Source organism: Rhinolophus sinicus, chromosome 10 (assembly GCF_057876585.1).
Source record: "Rhinolophus sinicus isolate RSI-liver-muscle chromosome 10, RSI-T2T, whole genome shotgun sequence".
In the NCBI taxonomy this organism is placed as follows: domain Eukaryota; kingdom Metazoa; phylum Chordata; class Mammalia; order Chiroptera; family Rhinolophidae; genus Rhinolophus; species Rhinolophus sinicus.
In genome coordinates, this window is record NC_142510.1 from 13,597,328 (window position 1) to 13,624,229 (window position 26,902).

Here is a 26,902-nt window from a genome sequence, read left to right on the forward strand (position 1 = left end):
GGAGTATGGGAAGCGAGCCTCCCCGACCGCTCTGCACCTGCGCAGACACAATTCTCCGCGGGGGGCGGGAACCGGCCGGCGCAGGCGCAGGCGCGAGGGTCTCGGTTGAGACGGTGCCGCGGCGGCGCCGGAGGTAGGAGGAGCTGGGCTTTGGGGCTAGGAGTCTGCACCCGGGAGGAGGTCCAGCCACCACTGGCCTTTCTCTCTTTCCGAAGGGAGAAGAACCTTTCTTGCCTGCCTCCAGCCGCGGTGTAGAGGCAGGAGCCGAGTTTGGGTGGAGAAGGCCGGGGCCGCCTGAAGGGAGGAGAAGTGGGGGGATCCGGACACCTACGGACTCACTGCCTGGGGGTCAGTGTGGCGATCGGAATTCGCCATCAGAGTCCTTGGCAGCCCTTCCCTAGGTTGAGCCCTCTGGCCATTACCCGTGTGTCACCAGGTTGAGGGGAGCGGGAGGGTCCGCCCCTCACCTGTCCATTCATTCATTCCGCCTCTGCTGTGAGCCCGGCGCTGCGGTAGGTACAACGCTGAGCAGGCACAAGTCTCCCGCCCTCTGCAAACTTGCGGTCTCCTAGGACCCGTTACTTCCTTCAACGAATACTAATTGAGCACGTATATGAGATAGACGGTCTTAAGACTAATAACAACAGAGATGTGGAGACAGGGTAGTGTGGCGGATGGAATTTGCTCTAGCTTCCCATATCCAACAGGATAAAATTCAGTTTGGTTAGTGTGACGTTCCAGGTGCTCGGACACTGATCTCTGTTTCTCCCCGAAGCCTTCTCTCCTACCACCACTTTCTCTTTGCTCCGATTGTATCTTTGCAGTTAATTAAGTCAACAAATAATTGTCCAGCACTTTTTACAAGTCAGGCGTCTACCAGCCAAAGAATACGAAGTCAAATAGATGAGTCTGTGCCTTCCTGAAGTTTTGAGCTTAGTAGGAGACAGGTAACAAATAATGGATAAAAATATAAAGAGCTCATGCCCTGGATCCACACGGCCTGGAGTTGATCCCACCCCCATCGCTTCAAAAGCTGTTTGAACTTGAGCCAGCTCCTCATTCTTGTGCTTGAGTCCTTGCTGTAAAGAAGGGATGATAATAGAGTCGACCAAATAGGATTGTTGTAAGGATGAAATGAGTTAGACTTGTAAAGCGGTTGGACTGGTGCCTGGCATACAGTAAGCATTCAATAAATGTCCTCTATTATATATGATTATAACGTGTGCTAAATGCCATTGTGAAAACTGACGAAAGAAAATAATAGGGGTACAGAAGGTCTATTTAGACAAAAGATGAGGGGAAGCTTCTCTGAGGAGCTGACGTGGAAGATGTGAATGAGCCAGCCATGCAAAGTAGATTGTAGGTATGTGTGTCTGCCCAGCTCTGGAAAAGTAGATAATTAATCAGATGACTTGGACAGTGGAGACTGCATTATTGTATTTGAAATGAACTTTCTGCCATTGGGTTATTCAATTTTTATTTTTGAAAACCACTAAACTGTGCTGATGTAAATAATGATGTCCATAAGGCCCGACCTTTGCATTTGGGCAGCATTATAGTCACCTGAGTTTGGAGAGCTCTCGCTGGGGTGAGAGGATGGAGAAAGTGGCCTTTTTTTGATTTGGAAATATTGATTGTATCCATGAAGAATCAGCTTCCTGTGTTCCTATCTTTTGTTTGTTCCTAACTCCTGAGTGTTCAACGGCATTCTCTCTCTCTCTCTCTCTCTCTCTCTCTCTCTCTCTCTCATTACATCGCCTGTTGATAGAGTGATAGAGCTTCTAATAGCTGGAGGCCTTGGACCAACATAGGCCTAACAGATAGTTTTTCTGGATTTGAGAATCATCATGTTTCTATGGTGACTGCCCTTCATGGGATTCATTCCCCAGATTTTAGCAAAAACAATACTCTTCCAAAATACACACGTCTTTCTGCCTGTGAAAGAACAAGCTTTGCAGGTTTCTAGACACCACCCCCCGGTTGCGTTGTGATGTGCTATAGGATGATGGGTCTGTGCTAGTCCGTGTTAGTACCTGAGTATTTGACAGGGGTATTGTTACTTCCATACTCCACATGCTCTTGTACCTTCCTGGAAGAAATGGCATAAAATGACATTATCTGTCTAATTACACTTAGCTGCTTTTGGTTTTCCACAGATGTGAATTAAATGAACCCAGCGTGCTTTATTGCCATGCCGATCTTAGTGAATAACTGAGCACCGAGTTCCTATGTATTCTATCTCAGAGGCATCTACTGGACAACAACACCTCTCAGATGTGAACTTTAACAGAGGGAAGCTTTAAACATGCTGTTTAACACAGGTTCAATTTGAAGACAGACTTTTTAAATCCTTATAGAGGGGAAAATAGTACTTGTTGCTCAATTGTGCAAACGCTGCAGGTATCTCAGTGAGAAGTAGAGAGGAACCCTAATGAAGCTGTGAGTCTGAATGAGGCCCAACTAGGCTCATTCTCGGGCTCTCGGATCAACCCTCTCTCTTCTGAAGACCAGTTTAAAGAAAGCCTTACAGCTGCTCAGATGATGGATGAGTCCGATGATGATTTTAAGGAACTCTGTGCCAGTTTTTTCCAACGGGTGAAAAAGAATGGCACCAAGGAAGTGTTGGCGGAAAAGAAGACACAAAAGGCCTCAAACAGCTCTCAGATAGCAAGCAAACTGAAAAGGACCAAACCAGCTGCTACTAAGAGCAAAACCCTTCACGGCCCCAGGGAGAGGAAAACTCGATCTGGCAGCCAGGCCCCAAGGACTAAAAAGCAAGGGGCACCCAAGTGGCAGGAGAGTGAACCAGCGCCCCCTGAGAATGGGGAACAAAGTGTGCTTGCTTCTACTGTGCTCCAGGAGAATGCACGGAGCACCCAAACAGGTAACCCAGCCAGAAACACTGCCAGAACTTCCAGAGAGGAAAACCGAGGTGATTGGTACTATTTTGAACCAGGGGTCGAAAACCTTTCTGTAAAGGGTCAGGTAGTACTTTTTTTTTTTTTTGCCTTTATCGACCATGTAGTCTCTGTCGCAACTCAACTCCCTAAACAATATGTAAGCAAATGGGCTGTGTTTCAACAAAACTTCACTTACAGAAACAGGTGGCCAGCCTGAGGACCATAGTTTGCCGACTCCTGGTTTATTTGTTTGTTTGTTTGTTTATGTATTTATTTAAATTTATTTTTTTCAGTTACAGTTGACATTCAGTATTATTTTATATTAGTTTCAGGCATACAGCATAGTGGTTAGACATTCATATAATTTATTCGGTGATTCTCCCCAATGCTGACTCCTGTTTTAAACAACAGTCAAAAAACATAACCCCAGTGTGCATTTTCCACGATTGTTTGAGGCCCCTGCTCTTTCAGTTTCTTATTAATGTTTACGTTACGTAGTTGACATCACTTACACGAACATGAAAATAATGCTGCTCTCATTTTCTCAAATTTATGCCAAAGTGGGTGCCATATGAGTTTAAGTCTCAGGAGAACTTTCAGGTCCTTCCTTTCTCCTCCAAATACTTTTTATTTTTTTTCCCTTTTTGTTTTTTTGTTTTGTTTTTGTTGGTTCGTTTGTTTAGAGCAGCTTTCTTACCCTGCCGCCCTTGCTGTACTGAACCATATGCTTAGCACAGTCTTCATGCAGAGCTGAAAACCAGCCTTGCATATATAATAACACAGCACAAGCTCTTTGGGCCCCTGAGTTCTGTTTCTAAATTTTGCTCACCTTCACTTCCTGATCTTAAGTAATATTTTTTACCTAGTGTGGTCAGCATGACCTCTCAGTGGTGTGGTGGTAAAGATGGCTTACAGACACTGTCGTAAGACTTCAATAACATTGCTGAAACGTTTTTGGTCTTTCATGCTCCCTCCGAGAGTCTAGTGAAAGCTATGAATGATTCCCCCAGAAAACTGCACACCCCCATACACACCTGTGAAATTGACATACATCTTCAAGGGCTGGTGGATCCCCACTGGAGGCCATCAGCGGACACCAAGTTAAAGGAGAACTTCTGACCTAGAAAAATAGAAATGTTTGTCATTAGTACTTTTTTAATAACAGCTTTACAGAGGTATCATTCATATTCTATAAAAGTCACCCGTTTAATGCATATAGTTCAGTGGTTTTAGTATATTCAGAGTTGTGCAACCATCAGCCCCACCTAATTTTAGAACATTTTTATCACCCCAAAAATAAAGCCTGTGCTCATTAGCAGTCACTCCCCATCCCCCTCCTGTCATAGATGTTTATGACAGGTATATTTATATTACCACAGTGAGGTTACCAAGAGACAATCAGTCCTATTCACACTTGAGAGTTAAACCTAAACTAGGTGGTAAAGGACCCCATTGAAACTTGAATCTAACCTGTATCTGGGGGAAGAGTCTTTTGTTTCTCCAGCTAGAACAGATGCCTGTGAATATTTTCTTCCTTGCCAGAGGCTGCCCCCAGCAACAACTCCCAGCTGCCTCCTTCCTGTCTGACTGCAATGGTGCCAAGTCCCTCCAAACCCCGGGCAGCCGAGCTGGTCCTACAGCGAATGCAGCAGTTCAAGAGAGCAGACCCCGAGCGTTTGAAACATGCTTCAGAAGGGTGCCCCCTCCAGGCTGCACTTGAAGAAAACGTCCCAAAGGGCCCTGGAGAGGCGATGACAGCAGGGAACGGTATGATGGAGTGTTCTGTCTTCCCAGCAGGAATAAGTTCTAACTCAGGAGGAAGGGAGGCAGGAAGGAACCAGCCTTCATTGCATTTCTGCTGAGGGCGGGCTCTGCCTGGCCTTCTACCTTAGCCACATCATTGTGCCTAGCTGGAGAACGAAGTGTCCCTTGGGGCATTTCTCGCTTAGTTTCTATGATAAGATACCTCTTCCTCTTTTTTTAATATTTATGTTTTACTATGAAATTTTCCCATACAGAAAAGTCAAAAGAATGTATTACAATGAACTCCCTATAGCCTCAACCTAGAATTGACAATTGTTAACATTTTGCCATATGTTTTTTATGTCTCTATAAACACACATGCTTCTTCTGTAGCAGTTGAAAGTAAATTATAGACATCATGACACTTTACTACTTGATTCTCCTACAGAATCACAAGACCATTCATTATCACACCTAATTCCATAATATTGCCTGGTATCCAGTTCATATTTAAATTTCCCCAGTTGCCCCAAGGACAGCTTTTATAGCCAGTTCCTTTTTTTCTGCATGAGGATTTGTCAGAACTATAAGTTTACACTGCATATGGCATATGGTTCAGTAGTCTCTTAAAGTCTAAACTCTAGAACAGTCTCTTTGTCGTTTTGTTGTTGTTGTTTAATGATACTTTTTGAAGAGTCCAGGACAACTGACTTTTAAAATTTCCTACTTTCTGGATTTGCTTATTTCTTCATGGTGCCATTCAACCCCTTCCTGCAGCCCCCGTGTTACATTACACTCAGTAAACTAGAGGTCTGTTGGCTCCAGGGTAAACAGTTTGGCAACAGCATTTTGCAGGTGCTGTGCCCTGCATATTGCACCATCCCAGGAGGCACATAACGTTGGGTGGTTCCATTCTTTATCCCATAAACAATATGAATCCTCATCTCTGATCAAAATACATAAAAGGAAACGAAACAGGAAGAAACTGTATTGACAGACCTACTGCTAATGAACGTGTAGTCTCTTACTGTTACATTTGCAGATTTCACCTTAGGAGCACGGAGGGGGTCTCGGGCTACCCGTAAGGACCACGGAGAGTGATGTGACATCTCCCGTGGCATCTGTCCTTGAGCACCCCAGGGGTACAGAGAAGTCGTTCAGCCAGTACATGAGCCTAGCACTTCCCCTACATACGACTTGGTTCCTTCCATATATCTTCACATTATACCCAATAAGGCTCAGGCAAGAGAAACTATTGCTTTGTCAAAAAAATACAGGGCACCAAAATAACGCGTGATGCTTTTCTGGCTTTGGTGGAAAGAGCGATAGACCATAGGAATATTTAAGAGATTTATGAAGCTCTCAGGGCATATCCCTCGTAAGCGCCGAGAGTCTGCTCCAGCAGTATCAGATGTGACAGGGCCACAGCAGTGGGCATGGCCACCCTGGGAACCATCTCCAGGCATTTCACTGTGACCTGGTTCTTCTAGGATAGGCATCAAAGGTCACAGCAGTAGGAAAGCTTGAGCTTGGAAGAGAAAACCTAGATTTGTTGGAATAGGAGCCTTGTAACCTGGCAGGCCCAAGGCAGCCGACTTTAGCAGCCTTGGCAAAATGAAAGGCAAGTTCTCTAGGACCTTGCCCGTCAGAATGGTCCTGGACCATCAGTAGCGGCCTGGCCTGGCAGTTGTTAGAAGTGCAGGACCTCAGGCTCCACCTACGTCTCCGGAACGTGAACCTTCATTTTACCGGGCCTCCAAGGTGATTCTTACACATATTGAAGTCTGAGAAGTACTGTCCCCAGGGCCCCGTTTAGTACCCAGTTTCACTGGATGGTGCCAGGTCTGGTTTCTTCACACTCCACTCGGGATCCGTGCTCTGCGAATTCTGACAGACGTGCAGAGGTCTGAGATGAGCCCATCCTCATGGATCTTTTCCATCTCCACAGGGGCTGGACCCTGGCGCCCGGCCACAGAGAGTGATGCTGCAGTGGCCTTGGCCCTACAGCAGGAGTTTGGGCAGGAAGGAGCCTCTGCACTTGACAATAGCCTGGAGGAAAAAGGATTGTTCTTCTGCCAGATCTGTCAAAAGAACCTCTCGGCTATGAATGTGACACGGAGGGAGCAGCATGTGAACCGGTAGGAGCAGCTCAGCCGTAACCTCTCTGTGGTCAGACAGCTTTTCCGTGGGTGTGACCAGATCCAGGGGCCCCTACGGCTATAGTGGGAATCTTGAGGTGCCTTCACATGACAAAACCGTGTTGTTGTCAACCTGAATAATTCACTCTAATTCAATTTTAGAACATTTTCATCATCCCCCAAATAAAACTCGTACCCATTAGCACTCACTCCCCACACCCCCTTCCCCAGCCCCTGGCAACCACTAATCTGCTTTCTGTCTATGGATTTGCTTATTCTGGACATAAACGGACTCACACAATATGTGACCTTTTGTGTCTGGCTTCCTTCATTTAGCATAGTGTTTTCAAGGTTCATCCACGTTGCAGCCAGTGCTTCATTCTTTTTGACAGCTCAGCAACATTCCCTTGTATGGATAGACCACATTTGTTTGTCCAGTCATCCACTGATGGACATTTGATTTGCAGTGTCCACCCTTCGGGTATTGTGAATGCAGCTGCTGTGAATACGCATTTCATGTGTTTGAGTGTTTTCAGTTCTTTTGGGTATATACTTAGGAATGGAATTGCTGGGACATATGGTGACCCAGTGTTTCCTCAGTCCTCTTTCCTTCAGCCACCTTGGTTAACAGATTCCTAAATTCCCTGTCTGGAGGCTGACTGTACGGTATGGAGGGACTGGCTTTGGGGGCACAAGGTTTGGCCCACGCATGTCATGTAGATGTGGATCGTGTTTGCTTCGGTCCACATTACCGTGGAGGGTGGCTCTCCTGTTTACTGTCTTCCTCCAGATGCTTGGATGAGGCTGAAAAGGCACTGAGACCTTCCGCGCCTCAGATCCCTGAATGCCCAATTTGTGGCAAGCCATTTCTCACCCTAAAGAGTAGAATCAGTCACTTGAAACAGTGTGCAGTGAAGATGGAGGTTGGCCCCCAGCTCCTGCTCCAGGCCGTGCGGCTGCAGACAGCTCAGCCTGAGGGGACGTGCAGCACCCCGGCCCCGGCCCCGGCCCCCGCGTCGGCATCGAGGTGAGTCAAATGAAAAGGAAGAAAATCAAAGTACTCTGGTTTTTTTTTTTTTTTAAAAAAGGCCGTGTGTAGTGCTGGAGGACAACAGAACCCTCTTCGATTCTGGAAATGAAACATGAGGGGTGGTAAATCAGTCTCCACAGGGATTGAAGAGGGGACAAATTCTACACCCCTGAAGGCTTTGAAACGGTCCATGAGGGTGTGGGTGTGTCTGTGGAAACAAAAGGACCAGCTGGACTGGTTTCCTCAAGGTTCTTCCTGAGCGTTTTCCATTCCCAGGATCCTGCATGTCAGTGCCCTTGAGAGCAGCTAAGAATTCTCTAATTCACTTTACCACCTCCATTTCATGTGTGGTACAGCCTGGCTTCCACTCAGTGTAGTCTGATTTTCATACTGTTAATACAAGGTTACTCAGCATAGTTCAAAGAGTTGGTGAGACAGAACCACAGGCTTTTCTTTTCTTAATTTGCATGAATTAAAAGCGTAAGTGTTAAAATAGGAGGCCTGGCTGATGAAACAAGTTTTCAGCCTGCATGCCACAGGCACACAGGTGGTGGAGGGTCAAGTTTGCTCCCCATCGCTCCTGCCCTGTGGACACCAGAGTAGACCCCAGCATTCCAGGAAACACAGGCAGCGTGGGCTTGGGAATTCTATCCTCAGACAGCTGTCAAGAGCAAAGGGAAGGCCATGGGCGGTTTGTGTGTCCCGGCCACTGCCTTGCACACAGTTCTGGGCATCTGAGCAGGGCCGGTGCTGAGATGAGGAGGGCAGAGGCTGAATCTTCTCTGGTAGGCCTGTCTGTGTGTCAGCACATCAGCATTAGAAGCGTATACTCAGAAGCCTTAAGGCTGAGAATAGACATTACCTAAGCTATTGCTTGCCTTTTAGCGGGACCACACTGAAACTAGCTATTCAGATAAAACATATCTGCTTTTTAAATACCTCCAAGAAGTGAAACAAGATGTGTGAGGGTCTTTCTAGAAGGTTGTTAGAGTAGAAAGCTACAAATGGTCACCCTCACTGAGACTTTGAGCCTCACCTGCCCTAACGCCAGTGCTGGGGCGTTTGGAACTCTGGGGTAATCAGGACTCCCTGGCTAGGACACATGCACCCCACTTACTCCTACACCCCTACACCCCTCACCTGCTTTCACCTGGGCCCTGGCCCTGTCTGCTGGGCCCAGGATATTGGGGTTGCTCCTTTCTTTCTTGGAGGCTGTGGTTATCATGGCAGACTCCCAGGAAGTTGGAACTGAATTGGGGCTCACTTCGATCTTCTGAGGTGATACCTGAGATTCTGGAGCCACTGCTGGCCCAGTGGAGAGCACCAGCTTTTGTGAAAGCCAGAGGTGCTTCCAGAATAGCCTACAACTGCAGGGAAGGTGATCCTGGGTTTGCCCTCAGTTTCTTTCTTACCTCTATCCTCCTGCTACTTGGCCAGCCTGTTGGAAGTCAGCAGGCAGTCTAGGTTCTGTCCAGCCAGGAAATATTTCAGTAACTCTCCTCCAAGCCACATTGGCCTCCATGCTGGCTGAGCACGTTGGCGGCCCAAGCCAGGAGGCCTTTCCTTCAGGCCTTGGACAGAGGTACTGCCCTGTGGCCCCTGTGCAGAGAAGGGATCCTTTTGTGGCCAGTGTGGCCAGGACTGCCTAAGGGGCATCTGATGTACAGATTGGCAGAAGTTGGTGTAATCCAGGGTGCTGAGTCGGAAGCATCGAGTGCTGACTCCACCAGAAGGGTCTGGCCACACCTTGGGTGAGTAGGTACCGCTGACGGCATTGTATATCCAGCAAGAACCAGATGGACAATGTCACACGGAAGGACTCAGACCTTCCTGTGTGGACCACACTGAAGTTTTGGCCCAGGATGGCTGAGCTTCCGTGAGGCATCGAATGAGCACTGTGATCCTGAAGCACCGGATGCTTCTGTCTGACGGGTCCACGTTTATCCCTTTCCTCCCGCAGAGGAGAAGGGTCCAGCCCTCTCTGGTCCCGTGGGGAGCATCTCGGAACAGGAAGTGCTCATACCTCTGGCCATCAGTAACCTTTCTGTTTGCCTTTTAAACTTCAGCAGCCACACTGGCGGTCTGAAGCGGAAGGGCGCCCCCATCAAGAAGGAGCCACAGAAGAGGCGGAAGGTCAACGAGCCTGAGGTGCCGTCTGAGGACCTGCTGGTGGCCATGGCTCTCTCCCGGTCCGAGATGGAGCAGAAGGCTGTGCCTGCGGTGCTCCGACTGGGAAATGCTTTTTCTGAGAGGACAAGACTGGGAACAGGTATGTGTGACCACAAGTGGTGGCCCCAGGGGGAGCCTGGCTGAGCTGCCTCTGGCTGAAGGTTACCGCTGGGTCTCAAGGTGTGGACAACTCCGTTATTCACTGTGTCACTTCTGCTTCTCTCTAGAAAAGAAGAGTCGCAGGAAGAAAGCACCCATTTCCCCACCCCAGTTGTTAGTCCAGGACTCGGCGACCACAGAAAGACAGATTGAGGATCGCGTGGCCCAGCTCTTTGCAGAGGAAGTGGAGCTGTCCAGCACACCACCACTTCCTGCGAGCAGACTTTTAAAGGAAGGGCTGGAAAAGGCCAGCAGGTGTCTGCGACTACCTGGAGGGAAGCAGAATTTTCTGTGGGAGGGCAGCGCCCTGACTGGGGCCTGGCCTCTGGAATCCTTCTACACACCAAGCCTGGTACCTCCCATGATGCCCCAGCAGCTCGCCAAGGTGTGCCCTTCCCTCCAGCGCACGCGGGTGGGCTCTGGAGAGGGGGTGGCAGCTCCAGGATGACAGAACTGGGAATCAACAGCTGGCGGACAGAAACAAGAAGAAGGGGAGGAGAAGGGAGGGGAGGAAGCCTAGGGGCGTCAGCCAGAGCGCGTTGCTCTTTGCAGTGACTAGATGGCTCTCCTGGTAAGAACAGGGAGGACCACTGGTTCCCAAATGGACTGTGTTCTGGAGAATTTATTTAAAATGCAGGGTCCCAGGCCTCTCCCCCAGGAGGGCTGGCATAACCTGCCTGGGAAGGGCCCAGTAACCAGACGAGCCTGATGCAGGCGTCCCTGGAGTCAGTACTCACTTGCTTAAGGCCATGTAGACAACATTAGCACGGGGCCCCCAGGGACCTTTCCGTAGACGTGGATGCCACAGGCATGGCCTTCACTGTGACAGAGAAGCCTGCTGACAGAAGTGATGGAGAAAAGCTTCTCAGGGTTGCTCTGGGCTGTGGCTGGCACCCTCGGGGACCTACTGTGTGATGGCTGTTGCAGCAGCTACACGGTCACTCTAGCTGCCATCTTCTTTCAGGGTGTCACACAGGAGCCCACGCTGCCACCAGTGCCGCCTGACCAGCCACAGCTGCGCATGCACACACCACCTGCCCTCCACAGTGCTGGCCCCAGGAATCCATCGCCCTCCGCCAGCCAGAGGGAGCACCAGGCCCTGCAGGACCTCATGGACCTGGCAGGAGAGGGGCTGAGTGCCAGCCCGTGGCCCTGCAGTGGCGGCCCGGCCAGCTTGGAAGGGACCGAAGGTGAGACACTGGATGGGACACCGGGGCCAGCCCTGCCCTCCAGGCCCTCCCCTCCCTGTGACTGAGGCCATGGTGGCAGCTGAGATCTGAGGTTCCTGGGCTCATCCCCGAAGGAGGAAAATGCTCAGTTTCTGCAGTGCTTTCATTTTTCCCTCAAAGGTGGATGTGACATGGGTAAGTCTAGCACCATTTTCCTTCAGCTTTAACCAAGGACAGTGATAAGTGAGCAAGTGATAGGTGGCTCATTCTATTTCACTATTCGCCTGTGTCCCTCTCTGTTGGGAGGGGGTGGCGGTAAAAGTGGTTTGTGGGCATCGCTTTCACTGAAAAAGTCCCTGAGAACAAGTACCTCCATCCAAGGCAGCTCTGGGGTCAGCTCAGCCCACAGTTGCTCTTTCTCCGGAGGCTGACATTGCTGGGAGGTGATGTTCTCTTAACCTGTGAATCTTCCTCTCAGGGATGGATCTCTCGCCCAGCGACCTTCCACTGACTGGGTTTGTCCTGCCGTCTGAGCAGCAGCACCTGGACAGGGGCGACAAGGCTTCGGTAAGGACGGGGCCTCTCCATGCGGCCGGGCCCTGCTCCGGCTCTGCGGTCTTGGCCATTCAGTATGGTCAGCTCACCACTGACCTCTATGCCCTTGCACAGGTCCACTGGTCCCCTTGGTAGCATTTGAGCTGAGCCAGGCAAGAGCCCACAGGAGCCTCCTGTGCCCCTCTTGGGGCTCTGTCAAGAGGCTTTGTCCCTTTTGTCATTGAACTCGGAGGGTATCCCAGTTGCTTGGGAGCCCAGAGGGGCCACCATTATTCTGTGAGTTTACCTCCTCCAGCTGACTGCTCTGTGTACTGGTTTCTTATAGTTTCATTCATTCATTCATTCATTCATTCATTCAGGACTCACTGTGCCCCTCCGACGCACAGGTGCTGGGCTGGCCTCCCCCTAAAGTTCATATTCTGTGCTGGTGATGAATTGGGTGAGAAGTTGGTTTCCCTTAGAGTGGACGTCACCCCATTAGTCTGTCAGTATTACACTGAGGTCTCCTGGTGACCATGGCACACAGTCAGAAGGGACTTAGAACGCCTGTCACCCGGGTCCCTGAACCACTTGGACCAGGGGGTGGGGGCAGTCTTCATCTGTTACACCAGGCTGGTAATTTCCTCACAGGGCCGTACAACGGTGTGTGTGAAACACTCGGCCTGACACACACAGCGCTCAGAAGCTGCCGCTACTGTAGCTCCATCTTTATTAGAACCACCATACCTGTCCACTTGCTGGTCCCTCCCATTTTACGCCTGGGAACTCAGTTTGACAGAGAATTTAAGAAGCTAGTGTTTTGCTGTTCCGTGTCACTGAGTGACTTAAGGAACCTTAAAGGTGGAACTCATGGTAGGAACCCTGTGGAGAGGAGCGCAAGGGTCCCGCCTGGCCAGCCTAGCGCCGTCTCAGAACTTGTACAGTTAGAGGCGAGCGACAGAGGGACATGGCTGCTCTCCTGTTTCAGCTCTCCGTCGGTTTGCTGGTTGCTGACTTCAGTGCCATGGTCAATAACCCGCACCTGAGTGACGTCCAGTTTCAGATGGACAGCGGGGACGTGCTCTATGCCCACAAGTTCGTGCTTTATGCCCGATGCCCACTTCTCATGCAGTATGTAAGTACCCAGGGAACCAGCTGCACCTCCGTGGAACCCTCCCATCCTCCTCGAGCCTCCGTGTCCTGTCCTTGTCCCTTCCTCTCCCCCTCTGCCTTCCTCTCCCTCTCCTTTTCTCTCTCTACCTCTTCACTCTCTGCCCAGACTCTCCCTCTTCCTGTCCCCTGAGCTCCCTGCTCCTGAGCCCCTCACTCCTGCTCATCCCATGCGCTCACCCCTCTCCCTCCCTGCTCTCCTCCCACTGCCCTAAACGGTTTTTCCTTTCTGTTGCCATGAGGTTACGCCTCCATGGAGACGACACGTTGGAGGTTAGGAAGTGGTATGAGGAGATGCCCTCAGGACTGGGAAATAATCAGATTTCTTGTTCCATTGAATAAAAATCCTCCCCCCCAAAATTGGTCCTTTTTCTTCTATTTGCATAATTATAAAGTCTTGTAATTGACCTCTTTAAAGTTGAGCTGCTAACAGACATTTCTGTGCTGACATGTGTTTGATTTGAACAACATGTCACAGGAATCCAGGAAACTGCTATCGGTCTCTCTCAGAAAGTTCTAATGCCTTGGATGTGTCTGTCAAGAGGGAACTAACTGGATTCTTGAACACGTATCCCTGATTTGATTTTGAAAACTGCAGAAATCTTGGCCAACAAAATAGAGTGACATAGGCTCATGCTCGTCCCGGGCCTGAGGCTGTTGGTGAGAGACTCACAGGACACCCCCAGACCACCTGCTTCGCCCCAAGTCATGACTGTCCAGTCGATAAACCTTCTGTACTTTATCTCACCCCCAGGTAAACAGTGAAGGCTTCTTTGCTGCAGAAGATGGCGATCTGAGAACACAGCGCGTCCTGCTGAGTGACGTGAGCACGGAGGCCACCTGTGCGTTCCTGCATTATCTCTACACCGCGGACACTGGCCTGCCTTCCCAGCCGGCCCCTGACCTGAGTTCCCTGGCCCGCAGGTCCAGACAGTTCTTTCCACTTACTTCATGGCTTTGACATTAACTGCCAGGGATTACCAGGGTGATGGCTCATGGGAGGCCCAGGGCCGAGTCCTTCCTGTACCTTTTCATCCTGAGTTTATGCCCAGTGGTCTCCTTGGACCAGGCATTTGTATAGGGAGTCTGGACTCTTGCATGAGAGCTGAGTGCTGCTTGAGGAGGCTTCTGCTGAGTCACCCGGCTTTTAGCTCCCTGGGTGTGATTAAGAGGGTGGTCCTTAGCCTCAGCTCCCCCCAAACACTGCCGCTCCTCAATTATTCCACCACTGAGGCCGAACAATGGCAGTCCTTTCCCAAGTCCTAGAAAACAGGGTGGACACAAGGCTTAGTCCGTCTCTCATGAATCTGCACCTCCCAGCTTGTCCACACTGGTATCTCAGGAGAGGTGGCAGGTAGCTCAGCAGAAAAACGGGTTCTACCTCCTGCCAGGGCGTGAGGGCCTCTGGGATAAAACCTTGTCCCTCCAAGTCCACGTCACCCCTCAGATGCATTCTTGGGAAAGAATCAGTTCAGCCTCTGGGGTTTTAAATGTACCAATCAGACCATAAAGCCTTCAAGCAGGTGGCAGGCTGTTGCACCCACTGGCCTGCACTGACCCGTCATAGGTCTGGTCTGCATTGCTCTGGGTACCTTTCAAGGAAGCACGTGCTCCGCAGGTGTGCAGCACCCCCAGTTTGTTACCTTCAGCCCAGCCGGATGCACCCTTCATGTTTGTGTAGTGGAGTTAGTGAGCCCAGCCTGAAAGGGTCACGGGTCTCTTTTTCTAGAACTGAGTGGCTGGGGTATGAGCACGGGCTCCTTTGTTGCAGGAGAGCAGGGAGGAGGGCAGGCCTCCCTGGGAAGACTTCCGCTCCTGTCCTCGCCTGCTCTGGGGGCACCAGCTGCCTCCTGTGCAGGCTGCTGATGATACACGGTGTTTCCTTTGCAGGTTTGGTGTGAGTGAGCTTGTTCACCTGTGCGAACAAGCCCCGCTTGTGATGGATTCAGAGGGCGACCGATGCAAGGAGAAGGAAGACAAGGATTGTGAAAGCAGAGCGGAGAATTTCCAAGAACTCTTGAGGTCAGTGTGGGTGGGTGAAGAAGAGGAAGCAGAGGCCTTGTTGAAATCCGAGGGCCTTCAAGAAGACAGAGAAAAGGTCAATGAAGCAGAAATGGAAGAAATTTATGAATTCGCAGCTACTCAGAGAAAGCTGCTCCAGGAGGAAAGAGCTGCAGAGATCAAGGAAGAAACTGACCAGCTTGGGGAGGAGGGTCGAGGTTCCAGGCGAATCCTAGCAAGCATCCAGCTTCCAGAACAGTCGGAAAACGCAGAACAGATAGAATCATCTGGGCAGGGAAGAGATGAGGCCCCAGCCAAATGGAAAAATGCGAGACAATCCGTGCTCCTGCCACTCGAAGGCCAGTGTTCAGACGGGGAGGAGGAAGCAGAGGTGCCAAAGGAAGCATTGGATCATTGCAGCTCTCACCTTCCTCAGGGCGGCCTGGCTGAGAGAAAGGAAAGCCCCGTTTTGCACTCAGTTGATGATGATGATGAAAAACAGCCCTTTGCATCAACTCCAGGAGGACACCCTGAACCATCCCAAATAACAAGGGATCCCAAGGAAGGCAATGGCACTGTCGGGGAAAGGGACGTGGAGAGTTCCCATGCCCCCACCCCCTGGCAGGCACCCCCATCACACCCATGCTTCTCCCCACCACAGCCCCCTCCAGGCAGGAGCCCCCGCCGACCACACCCTCGCCCTTATCGCACAAGTGACTCCTCCCCACCAATGCCCCAGTCGCAGGGCGGAGCTTCCAGGCTGGCCTCCCAGGACTCACCATCGAAAAGGAAGAGGGGCCGGAGCCTTCTCGCCCTACTTAATGATCCAGGCTGCCAGAAAGGCAGAGAATGTGGTTCCATGTTAGAAGGCAAAAATAAAGGGGTCCTGCTCTCCCCAGAAAAGTCTCCATCCATTGACCTGACCCAAGCAAAACCTGGCCATCAGGGCTCCAGATCTCAGAATTCTCCACCTACTGTGAACAGAGAAGATGAGGTTATCCTTTTATTGGATTCAGATGAAGAGATGGAGCTAGAACAAACCAAAATAAAATCAGTTTTTAATGGTCCCCCGGAAGAAGGAAAAGTTCGAGAAGTTAGCCCCACGTCCTCTGAGCTGTTCTCCGTCATTGACATCGATGCAGATCAGGAACCTTCGCAAAACTCACCAAGAAGACAGGCTACGCTGCAGCAGGAGGAAGGGGGTTCGTCGGGGAACCGGGGCTCTGTGGGGGACAGAGGGACCCCCGGGCGGTTCTTTGACCCTGCGGGCAGCCCCTACGAGGACAGCACCACAGACGCCTCCTGGCTGGTGCCTGCCACCCCGCTGGCCAGCAGAAGCCGAGACTCTTCGTCACAGACCCAAATCACAGGCCTCAGGCCCAGGGCTTCAGTGGATCAAATGGCTCAGCTCAGGCCCAGGGCCCCATTAGAAAACAAGGATGGAGCTGAAGCTGCGAGCAAGTTTTCGGTAATCGTGCCCCAGACATCGTCGTCCTGCCTAGGCCCCAGTGCTCCTGGGAGCCCTGACAGCAGAAGGCAGCCCTACAGGAGCCCTACCAGTCCCCGCCCCAGGCGCCACAAGCACTTTTCTCTCCCGGCTCCCTGTCCGGCCTCAGGAGGCCTTGCTGATTTCAGCAGGCAGTTCCAGGAGCGCTCGCCGTCGAGGCCAAGCCTGCCAAATCAGGCCACAGCGAGTGAAGTGGTAGAGGTGGAAGACAGTGACGATGAGCAGGAGGTGGCCTCCCCTCAGGTGAGCGGCACCCCTCTGCTGGACAGCAACCCCCCCATTCCGGCTGACGACTGCTGCTGGCATGTTGAGCCCCTCTCACCAATTCCAATTGACCATGTGAACCTTGAGTGGACTGGCCCCCTGAGCACCAGCAGCCCGGGCGGGAGGGTGGGGGAGGCCCCAGGCAGTGGTGACTGCCACTCGCCCACACTCCTGGGCACCACCCCCATCCGAGGAAGCTGCCCGGGCCGAAGGAAGTATCCAGAGAAATCCCCTAGGACTGGCTCCCCTGGGAACAGCGGGCTGAGCTTCTTGAATTTAGCTCTGTGGGACGATTGGGATGGAGAAGAACAGAAGTCTCCAGAGATTCTTCCTCTGACCCAGACACCAAGTGCTGATCGAGCTCAGAAAGCAGAAGGGTTAGAGAAGCCAAGTGAGTAGTGGAGAGGGTTGTTTGTCTTTTACACGAAGGGCCGGGGGTGGGGAATCAGTAATGACAACATGGGGTGGTGATGCTGACAGCCCGCTGACTGTGGCAAGCCCCTTCCTCGCCTTACAGACCCCTCCCCACGGTCACGGAGAATGGGTTTGCTGTCCAACATACATTTCTTAGCCAGTAAGTCGAGGCTTCCTAACCGTGCCTGGACCCTATGGCTCACCTGGGCACTTGTTAAAAATCCGTGCCTCTGACCCCACTCCAGAATACTGAACCAGCACCTCCAAGAAGCAAGACGCACACCTCAGGGCAAGTGCAGTTCCTCAAAAAGTTACACACAGAATTGCCATTATGACCCAGCAGTTCCACTCTTACGTATACATCCAAGAGAATTAAAATCAGGACTCAAACAGATCCACGTTCACAAATGTTCACAGCACCTCTACGCACAACAGCCAAGAGACAGAAACAACCCAAATGTCTATGAGCTGATTCCATTGTGTGTAGTCCTCCCGTACAATGGAATATTGTTTAGTCATAAAAAGGCATGAAGCACTGACACACGCTCCAACATAGGTGAACCCTGAAAACATAATGTTAAGTGAGAAGCCAGACAAAAGACTGCATATATGATTCCATTTATATGAAATGTCCAGGACAGGCAAATCCACAGAGATAGAAAACAGATTAGTGGTTGCCAGGGGCAGAGGGGAGAACGGGGAATGACTGCTTGCAGGGCACAGAATTTCCTTTGGGGGATGAACATGTTTAGCAATTAGATAGAGGTGGTGGTGGCACAGTACTACGAATATACTACATGCCACTGAATGATTCACTGTAAAATTTTATACTGTGACTTTCATCTCAATTTAATAAAAACAACAGGGCAAAACAAATAGGGGCAAGTGTGGGAGGCCTGCTGTGGGCTTCAGTCCTTCCTTATGGCCTCAGTGGAGGAAGCCACTGCCCAGCTCATTTCTGTCACAGGGGAGACTCAAAGCACCCAGTGTTGGCCCCTCAAAGTGCTGCCCCCTCCCCCCAGCTGGGCAGATCCAGGGAGAGCCAGGAGGGGCAGGTGGCACTGAGCAGGGCCTGGTCACAGGAAAGCAGAGTGTACGGGCTGAGCATCTGCCTGCCGCCCGGCGTTTCATTTCCTCTTAAAATCCTAGGCCAACTGGGCATCATCGAGCGGTGCTCTCAGTCTTGAGTGAGCATGAGAATCGCCTGGCGAGCTTCTTAAAGCACATGTGGCCAGAGCTTCTGCTTCAGGAGGTATGGGGTGCGACCGAGAATTTGCATTTTTAACCGGTTCCCAGGTGGTGCCGTGAGAACTGCTGCAGGAGACTTTAGAGTAGGGGACCTTAGTCAGCATCTGAGACAGGCTTCAAGGGGTGACATACTCTGAAATTATATACAGGATTTTGTGCATTTTTCAGGAGACAGAGCCTATTGTTTCCATGGGTGTTTCAAAGGGCTCGAGGCTCATAAAAAGGATAAGAACCAAAGTCCATCTGTTCCTTATTGTCCCACTTGTTTTCAAAATACTGATTTCTTTTTTAAAAGTAACAGCTTTGTTGAGGCATTATTCACATACCATAAAATTCACCCTTTAAAATGTACAGTTCAGTGGTCTTGAGTATACTCAGTGTTCTGCATGCATCACCACTAATTCCAGAACATTTTCACTACTCCCCAAATAAGTCCCGTACCCATTAGTAGTCACTGCCATTGCCCTGTCACCCCAGCCTGTGGCAACCACTCATCTGCTTCTGCCCTGTTCATATAGCATCAGCACTGCACGGTAAGGCTGTCGTGGCCCTTATCATGCTGGTGACGCTTTCCGACAGGAAAACACGATGCCAGAGACAGACAGTGAAGGGATGGATGTCACTGCTCTCCTCAAGCACATGGAGCCTGGACTTTCTTCAAGTGCAGTATTTCTCTTAGTGACACTAATGGTCAAAAGAGGTTATCCCAGGTCCCTTGTGCTGAAACGTGTTTTTCTGTTCCACCCGGAAGGTGCTAATCGGAGGAAGAACTTGCCCCCGAAAGTGCCCATCACACCAATGCCACGGTATTCCATCATGGAGACCCCGGTACTGAAGAAGGAATTGGATAGGTCGGTGGTGTTTTTGAACGCTTGCTTATTCGTGCTTCCCTTCGTCCTGTGAGTGGCCATAGCTCAGTGAGGCTGAGAGCAGAAGGACCCTCTACGAGCCCCACCCCGGGCTCTGGTGGTGGGGCCACTGGGGCAGGGGAGGTGCATGCCTGCCGGCTCTCTTCCTGCTGTTCCCTAAATTACCCAGGCCCCGAGAAGCTAAGAAATGAGACTCCTCCAGTTACCCATCAGGTGACAGGTCTCCATGTGCCACGTGGATGGAGATGGGCCCCGGAAGTCTAAGTAAGGAGACTTGATTTTGAAAAGAACATCAAAACTATCACATCCCAATGAATGTTGTTCTTTACCTTGGGCCTGGTGAAGTCATTGCCACCACTATAGCTCAGAACATGGAGAATAGCCCTTCTGGAATATTCTTCAGAGTAAGCTCAGTTGGCAGGCAAGACAGACACTCATCTTTGCATGCTCGTAAAAAAACATGCATTTAAGATTTCAGTTACACAAAGCCATTAATTTGTTGATAATTATTTGCTCTTTGCTGAAGTTCACCTGTTTCCCCATTCAGGTTTGGGGTCCGCCCTCTGCCCAAACGCCAGATGGTCCTGAAACTGAAGGAGATATTCCAGTACACTCACCAGACGCTGGACTCAGACTCTGAGGACGAGAGCCAGTCCTCACAAGTGCCCCTGGAGGCTCCTTGCAACCAGACCCATGCCACCACGACCTCTAAGGCCTCAAGGGCAGCTGGATGTGCCAGGCTGGAGGCCACTTCTAACCCCATTCCCAAAAGGGCCAAGGGACCTGCTAAGACCAAGGCCCCCCAGCATCAAAAGCAGCAGCCAGGTGGAAGCATCCCCCCACTGAGCACGTCACCAGCTGAAGAGGTGCCCCTAGGCCCTGAAGGTGAACCCCAGCTCCCAGCCTCCCAGAAACCCACAGCCACCTCTACGGACGGCAGTGACAGCTCCTTTAGCTCACAAAGGTAACCAGATGGAGGGACCAGGCAAGTGGCTTCATAGGTCCTCTTACCAGTGGACCCAAGAGTGGGTCCAAGAGTTGGCGCGGTGAGGCATAATGGCCAATGTTCAGAAACCCCAGTTGCCTCTGGGTTTGAACTACAGGAAGCACAGACGGGATTACAGGGCAGTCCCTGGGCGCCTCCTGAGCAGCCCTTTGGAGCTCCCGTGTCCTCAACCCACAGTATGTGCCCTCGACGGGGGCCAGCCCCATGTGCCCCTTGGTGGGGGCCAGCTGCTGGTGATGGAAATACCTGGCTGAGGACAAGAGCCTACTCAGGGCAGCAGCAAGAATGCCAGGGACACAGCACTGGGGGGTCATCCATACCATATGCCAGGCTCCTCAGGGGACATAGCAATACACCCCACTCCTTCCTTCAGAGAGGCTCTTGGTCTTGGGGGCCGGAGGGAAGGGGTATCGCAAAATGTTGTCTGCTTCTTTCCAGTTCTTCTTCCTGTGAGTTTGGAGTGGCCTTTGAGTCTGCAGGAGAAGATGAGGAGGGTGAGGAGGGGGTCAGTACTTCGCAGGCAGCCGTCCAGGCAGTAGCCACGGAGGAGGCAGTGCGGCGCTACATCCGCTCGACACCGGCTCTCTACCGCAAGGTCCTGCTCTACCAGCCCTTTGAGTTGGCGGAGCTGCAGGCTGAGCTGAAGCAGCAGGGCATCCGCATGGCCACAGGGAAGCTGCTCGATTTCCTCGATGCCCACTGCATCACCTTCACCACGGCCGCGGCCCGGAAGGAGAAGCTTGAGAGGAAGAGGCGGCAGCCTGTGGGCAAGAAAAAGGGGGGCAGAGCCAGACAGCCCATCCCCCACTCCCCACCCACGGCCGTCAGCAGCCTGTGAGGGTCAGCAGCCCCTCACTGCCAGGTCTCCACAGGCATTTCTGGGCCTCGGGACCATATCCGCTCCCCCTGTGAAGATGACTGCACTAGCGTGGATCAGCTTCCTCTCCACTCCATTTCCTGGAGTGGTATTCGGAGCATGTTACCCACGGGATTTAGGGCCCTGGCCTCCTCCGTCTGTCGGTGCCCACAGTTTGTCTCCCTGTAGCCCCGCTAGGCCAGTGTGTGTTTGAGAAGGGCAGTGGGCGATCACCAGCTGGCCCAGGTGAGGCCTGATTCTTTCGCTCTCTCCATCCATCAGTCGCGTTGTCCATGTCCTGAGATAGATGACCAGGGCCAGCCTGCTTTGCCTGTCTTCTCAGCATTCGTGCTGTAATCCCAGCCTCCACCAGCAAACCGGGTGTCTACAGGCCTCCCGCACTGCCGTGCCCCAAGTCCTCTGCTGGCCCAGCCATCCTGCCCAGACACCTGTGACTGTCACCAGCAGTCTCTAAACTGGACAGTGCAGAAGGGCTGAGCACAGCTCTGAAGCCCCCCAAACAAGCATGTTCTTTGTGACCTGGTTCGGTTGGTGTGTGTTAAAGCTGCCTCCAGCCTCAGGAGCGGTGTCGAGCATAGGTGAGACCCAGAAAAGAAGAAGAGTTTGGGTCTCTGTATCTTTGTGAATGTCTCGTCTGTTTTAAATACAGTGCAGCCCATTTTATATGATGTGCAATAAAAACAAAAAGGCTTTATGAAAACTTGCCATATTCTCCGCTCTAGAAAAAGGACAAGGGAAGTGGGCTGTGAGCTTCATCCACAGCCCCCCGCTGCCCCCCAAGTATGTCTGCCAAAGGCCCTTGTGTCTGTTCTTCACCTCAAGGGGTAACCCATGTCTGCTTGCCCTCATTTCACGTTGGTTCTCAGATAACAGATGTCCTCTCATCCACACAATTGTCTGTCCGTACACCCGCATTAAGACAGCGCTGAGCTCAAACCCGTGATGCTCAAGGGAGGCCCAAGGCTCAGCAGCCTCCCCTGGGCTTTGTCACAGATGGAGGCTCAGGCCGCCAGACCCACTGACTCAGAATCTGCATCTTAAGTTGGTGAAGCCCGCTCTGGCCTGTGTGCAAGGTCCTGGGAGAGAATTCAGAAACAAGTCGGTCCTCTGGTCATGTAGTGGAGGAGACAGACTCTGGCCTGTCCTGTGCCCGATGTGAGGGCCAGTGCCCAGGTGGCCCGAAGGGACCGCTTCCTGGAGAAGGGGTTTGTGAGCTGGGCCTCAATGCTCAGCATTCGGGGAGGTGAAATGGGATTCCTTGAACAGGTATTGTGTCCTGGCTCGTGACCAGGTGGAAAGGACGCGGCCCTCCCTGCACACGCTGCCCGGGGCTGATGATGAGAGGGCCACCAGGGCGCAGGTCACACAGCTAGTGGCAGATGCTGCTTTGATCAAACTCAAAACGGAGCCTGGCCTGTTTGAGAAGGTACCACATGTTTCTTACGTGAAGGGCTCTCCCTCCCCTACAATCAGAAGTGAGATGGAGTTAGGAGGCAGGAGGAGGTGGGCTCCTTACCAGGCTTCACTGTCTCATGGTGGAGACCACAGACCCGGCCATGAGCTTGGAGTGCGCTCCCCTGGGAGAGGCCTGGGAGCCCTCACTCCTGGGAAGGCATCCCAGACTCACAATACGTTCCCAACTCCAGGTTGATAAGGACATGTCTGGGGAGGGGTGAAAACAGGTAAGAAGCCACAGGCCAGTGGGGTCTGTGCAGCATGGCCCCAGGAGCCGGCAGCGAGCAGCAGTGGGCCTGGCCAGGGCTCCGGCCCGGCGCCTTTGCAGAGCAGGAAATGGGGTTAAAAATCAACCACTTCAGTAAAGAAACCACCACAACCAGAGAATGGGTTGTATCCAGGGACAGAACCTTGACACTTCATGGAAATTAGACCTGACTCAGGAACTGGGAAATTAGAGCCAGCTGATTGGTTGAAAAGGAAAATGGTGGCAAGAATCACCCTCTCCCGTTGTCACCTACAGCACCTACAGCGAGGCTTGAGGAGCCAGACCAGCAATGAGCCTCATGGTGGACTGTGGACCCAGCGGTTCCCTTCTAGAAGCTCTGCCCTGCCGTAAAGGGGACTTAGTACAAGAAGAAAGTATGCTGAGCCTGAAGTAGCAGAATGTTCACTAATCAGCAAAAATTGCAACACCCACACTTTGCTGTAATGTGACAAACCTCCTGGACCTGTCCTACTTCCTGTGGCCCGGCCATTGCCTGGGCACGGTCACTCAAGGCAATCAAAAGAGAACCACAGCCCAGCTCAAGCAGGGCCCAGGCAAGGGGGCCCCCAGGGGCCTGCATGCATGAAGCCTCAGGCTGTCGCTGAGTTGGGAAAGACCAAGGCTACCACTTGTCAGGCTGACCACAGCTCTGGGTGGACAGAAAGCCCCAGAGTGAGCACAACCAGGAGAGACTCTGCCCCAAACATACAAATACCCTCAGGGGAGTCAGGAGCAAGCCCCCCATCTTCTCACAGAGGAACAGGCAGGGGAGCCTGTGCACCAGCCCTGTCTGGTGATGGACCATCCCTGTCCCTTTGAGGTGAGGAGGAAAGGTGTTGGCAGAGAAGTGCTGGCTCCAGAATATTCCCTGAGATCCCCATGGAGGAGGCTGTTTCCTCTTCTGCTGAGGACCCATCTACTCTGAGCTGTGGAAGGAGCACAGCAGGCTCCTGGCCTCTTTCATGTGACAGGTACTCCCCCTACCCACCCCCCACAGGCCCCTGCAGTTTCTAACATCCTGTGGGCGGCCCTGGTTTCAGATGCCTTTGTGGAGGCCTTCTCTGCACCTTGCGGCTCAGACTGCAGCCACCAGTCTGTACTCTGCCTGTCTGGAGCCTCAGCAGGGTTCCCAAGGGCAGCCACCATGTGTCCCCCAGCACCTGGCAAGTTACTGGGTGGGCAGAATGCACTGATGGGAGGGAGGTGGGGAAGGGAGCACTTCTAATCTGCCACCTCGGTCCCCTCCCCTCCCCTCCATCACCCACACACAGCTCTTAGAAGAGGCCAGTACAAGCACCTACTCCTTCCCACCTTCCCTTATACACAAGTTGCTCGTGCATCCAAACCCACTACTCTCCTGTTCTACAACCATCCCTGGCTCCCGCTCGCTTGCTGAGGAAAATTGAGGCTCCTGTCACTTGGCTCCTACCTTGTCATCTGCTTCTCTCAGTGGCCCCACATTAAGTGGCTTGCTCCCTGACACTGGAAGATGTCCTGTACTTTTCCTCTATTGTAACTTTCACTCTGGCCGTGTCCTTTCACCTCACACCTACCCGTCAGTGCAGTCCACGTGCTGAAGTCCAGCTCCAGAGGCCTGAGTGAACTGCCACATTCTGCTGTTTCAGGGCGCAGCTGACATGCCTTTGTGGGCCTGACTCACAGGAAGACATTGTGGGGTATAGCTGGGTCAAAGGTGCCTCTTGACTGCTAGAAAGAATGAAAGTAAGGGGTTTAGAAATGGCGACAAGGGTCACAGCATATCAGAGTGTGCGGCATGAAAGTGGGAGGACACAGGTCCAGCCCCAGCGAAATCAGCTTCCCTCTTTGTGGCCTCGGGCAAGTCACTGAACTACCCATTGTTCAGCTGCTTTCCCTACCACCCCTGAAAAGGCAAAGATCTGCTGATGACGAGTCTGTCCTCCTTTGTAGCTTTGATTGGACCACTTTCTCCTGGGCATCAGGTCTGCAGGGGCGCTGGGGCCTCGAATGAAGACCCTGGTGGCACCCCCTGCCTGTCTGATTTATGGGGCAGTGACAAAGCCAGAGAGCTGGCAAAGCAGCTGCGGCCCATCAATTTGTCTGAGACGCTGTTGGTTTTTGAAATCAGACAGGAAGGAGGGTTGAGGTGGAGCCGGCACAGGAAGAGGTGAGGAGCCCCAGCTGCCGTGACAAGAGACAACCGGTGGGCTCGGGGGCCTCAGGAACTGCCCTGCGTGGTCAGTGCCTCCTGTTCCCTTCAGACAAGGCTTCACTCCTGTCCTGGCCAGATCCTGAGGGCTTGGGGCCCCGCCAACTGGCCACAGAGACACCCAGGACATACCCACCAGCCTCTGTATACTGGAGCAGGGCTGAGCCCAGGAGTGCTGGGATGGAGACTTCCCAGCCCCCCAGTCTTGGAATTCTTGAGGCAACAAGGCCCAGGAGGTAAGTCGAGTCCAGGCTGCCTCAGTGCAGGACGGGGGAGGGAGAGGTGACGGCTGGCAGGCAGAACCATGATTTTTGAGGCTGACCTGCTTTAGGGAGGGGTGACTGGGGTAACTCCAGGAAGGTGTCTCCATGGTGCCAAGAGCTGCTGGGCAGAACTAGTTCACAGTGTGGAATAAACAAATGTGCCCAAGGACTGCCAAGGGGACAAAGCCCAGCTCCCCAGGTACCAGTGGATGGGACAGGAGATGCAGAGAGTAGCTGGAAAGTACTGCAGGCAGGCAGAAGCAGGGCTGAGCAGTGCAGCCCAATGGTTACACTTGAAATTGTCAGACCTCAGTACATTCCTGCGCCTGCTTCCCCTGTAACATGGAGGTGACAATACCAGACCTGCCCTAGGTCCTGAGGGCCAAGGGAGGCAGAGCAGGTGGGGTGGGGTCCAGCATTCAACGCCTGTCCCATAAATGCAGCCCTCCTGTCAGGTGAGCAGCCCCGAGGGGCCTCTCCTAGCCACACCCTTGGATGGAAATGAGGCTCATCATTCTGAGAGGACCAGGAACCACAAAGGCCTTCTCAGAAGAGGTGCCCCTGAGCTGGGCCAGAGGTGGCTTTGGCTATGGAGTCCCCCTTACAGCTAGGCTCCTGGGGCTCTGGGGTTCTTCCCGGTCCCTTCAATGGGGGCACATACTTTTCCCAAGCCCAGGGGCTCACTCTTGGCCATCACAGGTCACCCTGTGGCCAGCTCTGGGTGCCCACTCCTTTGTCCCAGGGACACTGGGCTCCCGAGGGTTGAGCCTGTCCCATGCTCCCACTAGGGCTCCAGGGGCCTGTGCAGTTAGGAGAGCCATGTCCTGCGGTGCAGGCACCACTTCCTCCCTCTTCTGGGAAAGGCTATTTGGTCTCTGGTTGGGAGAGAGGAGCAGCCAAGAAGCTGCGGCCTGAGATACGGGCAGCCCAGGCCGTGGGCCAGCGCTGTGGGGCCCCACAGTCACCTAGCGCAGGTGGGCAGAGCAGAGGCCATGGTCTGAGCACAGGCCAAGCAGAAGACTAGGGTTGAGACCCCTGGGGGAGACGCATAGGACAAGAGGGGACTCACTGGCACGGACAACGAGTACATCGGGACCTGGATTTTCTCAGGAATGAGGCAAAGGCCCAGTTGTCCAGCCTGCGGGGTGGAGTCTGACAGACACCAACACCAGAGAGCAAGGTCCTTAGCTGCGCCCTGCTCCAAGGATGACGCTCCGGGGCACGCATGGGAGGGGGGGAAGCCCTGCTCAAGGGATGCGGGAGTGGTTCCCCAATTGTCCATCTGGCCTTGCCCACTCCAGCTGAGCCCTCCTGCAGACTGCAGACCTTTGGCCTACCGGCTCTCAGTCTTCCCCTCTTCAAGCTGGGCTCACAGGGCCTCCTGTTGCTTTCACTAGAGGCTGTCTGCACGCGGCAGGGTCTGACTGTCTCTGCTGGCATGTGTGGCCACCAGACTACTCACCCCACTCAGAGGCCTGTGGTAGGTTCCATCCTGTAGAGGTGGCATCTGGGGTTGAATGCAGGGCCTGT

At 52.6% G+C, this 26,902-nt stretch overlaps 2 protein-coding genes and 2 long non-coding RNA genes across 10 annotated transcripts in view; 2 read left to right on the forward strand and 2 right to left on the reverse strand.

Annotated features, from left to right (window-relative positions):
- SLX4 (SLX4 structure-specific endonuclease subunit) lies at window positions 1-21,899 on the forward strand. Of its 7 annotated transcripts, none has more exons than XM_019714858.3 (15): window positions 1-133; window positions 2,157-2,932; window positions 4,443-4,667; window positions 6,592-6,781; window positions 7,572-7,808; window positions 9,878-10,080; window positions 10,208-10,524; window positions 11,104-11,329; window positions 11,787-11,875; window positions 12,831-12,977; window positions 13,767-13,936; window positions 14,903-17,175; window positions 19,198-19,297; window positions 19,863-20,279; window positions 20,760-21,899. In XM_019714858.3, the coding sequence occupies exons 2-15, from the start codon at window positions 2,539-2,541 to the stop codon at window positions 21,157-21,159; spliced, it is 5,388 nt and encodes a 1,795-aa protein (XP_019570417.3). In that variant the 5' UTR covers window positions 1-133; window positions 2,157-2,538; the 3' UTR covers window positions 21,160-21,899. The 7 variants fall into 7 exon arrangements, with proteins under 7 accessions (XP_019570417.3, XP_019570421.3, XP_019570418.3 ...); XM_019714862.3 differs by having other exon boundaries at window positions 2,157-2,884; XM_019714859.3 differs by lacking the exon at window positions 1-133 and adding an exon at window positions 143-512.
- LOC148756839 (uncharacterized) lies at window positions 10,074-12,836 on the reverse strand. Its single transcript, XR_016022601.1, has 3 exons — window positions 11,679-12,836; window positions 10,877-10,977; window positions 10,074-10,203 (listed from the first exon to the last, which is right to left on the reverse strand). It is a non-coding gene; the product is annotated as an uncharacterized LOC148756839 (long non-coding RNA).
- LOC109436342 (uncharacterized) overlaps window positions 17,801-26,902 on the reverse strand; it is a 19,360-nt gene continuing 10,258 nt past the window's right edge. The window contains exon 2 of the long non-coding RNA XR_016022600.1: window positions 17,801-24,628. This is a non-coding gene — a long non-coding RNA (uncharacterized LOC109436342). The remainder of the gene's footprint in view (window positions 24,629-26,902) is intronic.
- The window catches only part of NLRC3 (NLR family CARD domain containing 3), a 29,701-nt gene continuing 27,886 nt past the window's right edge, over window positions 25,088-26,902 (forward strand). Inside the window, exon 1 of the mRNA XM_019714863.3 lies at window positions 25,088-25,345. The gene's annotated coding sequence lies outside the window, so the exon portion shown is untranslated. The remainder of the gene's footprint in view (window positions 25,346-26,902) is intronic.

What these genes read in the sequence shown, in the direction of transcription:
- SLX4 (XM_019714858.3), top strand. Translation starts at nt 2,539, where the DNA reads ATGATGGATGAGTCCGATGATGATTTTAAGGAACTCTGTGCCAGTTTT. An exon ending in TTCCAGAGAGGAAAACCGAG is followed by an intron (nt 2,933 to 4,442) that starts GTGATTGGTACT and finishes CTTCCTTGCCAG; the next exon opens with AGGCTGCCCCCAGCAACAAC. An exon ending in GCCCCCGCGTCGGCATCGAG is followed by an intron (nt 7,809 to 9,877) that starts GTGAGTCAAATG and finishes TTTAAACTTCAG; the next exon opens with CAGCCACACTGGCGGTCTGA.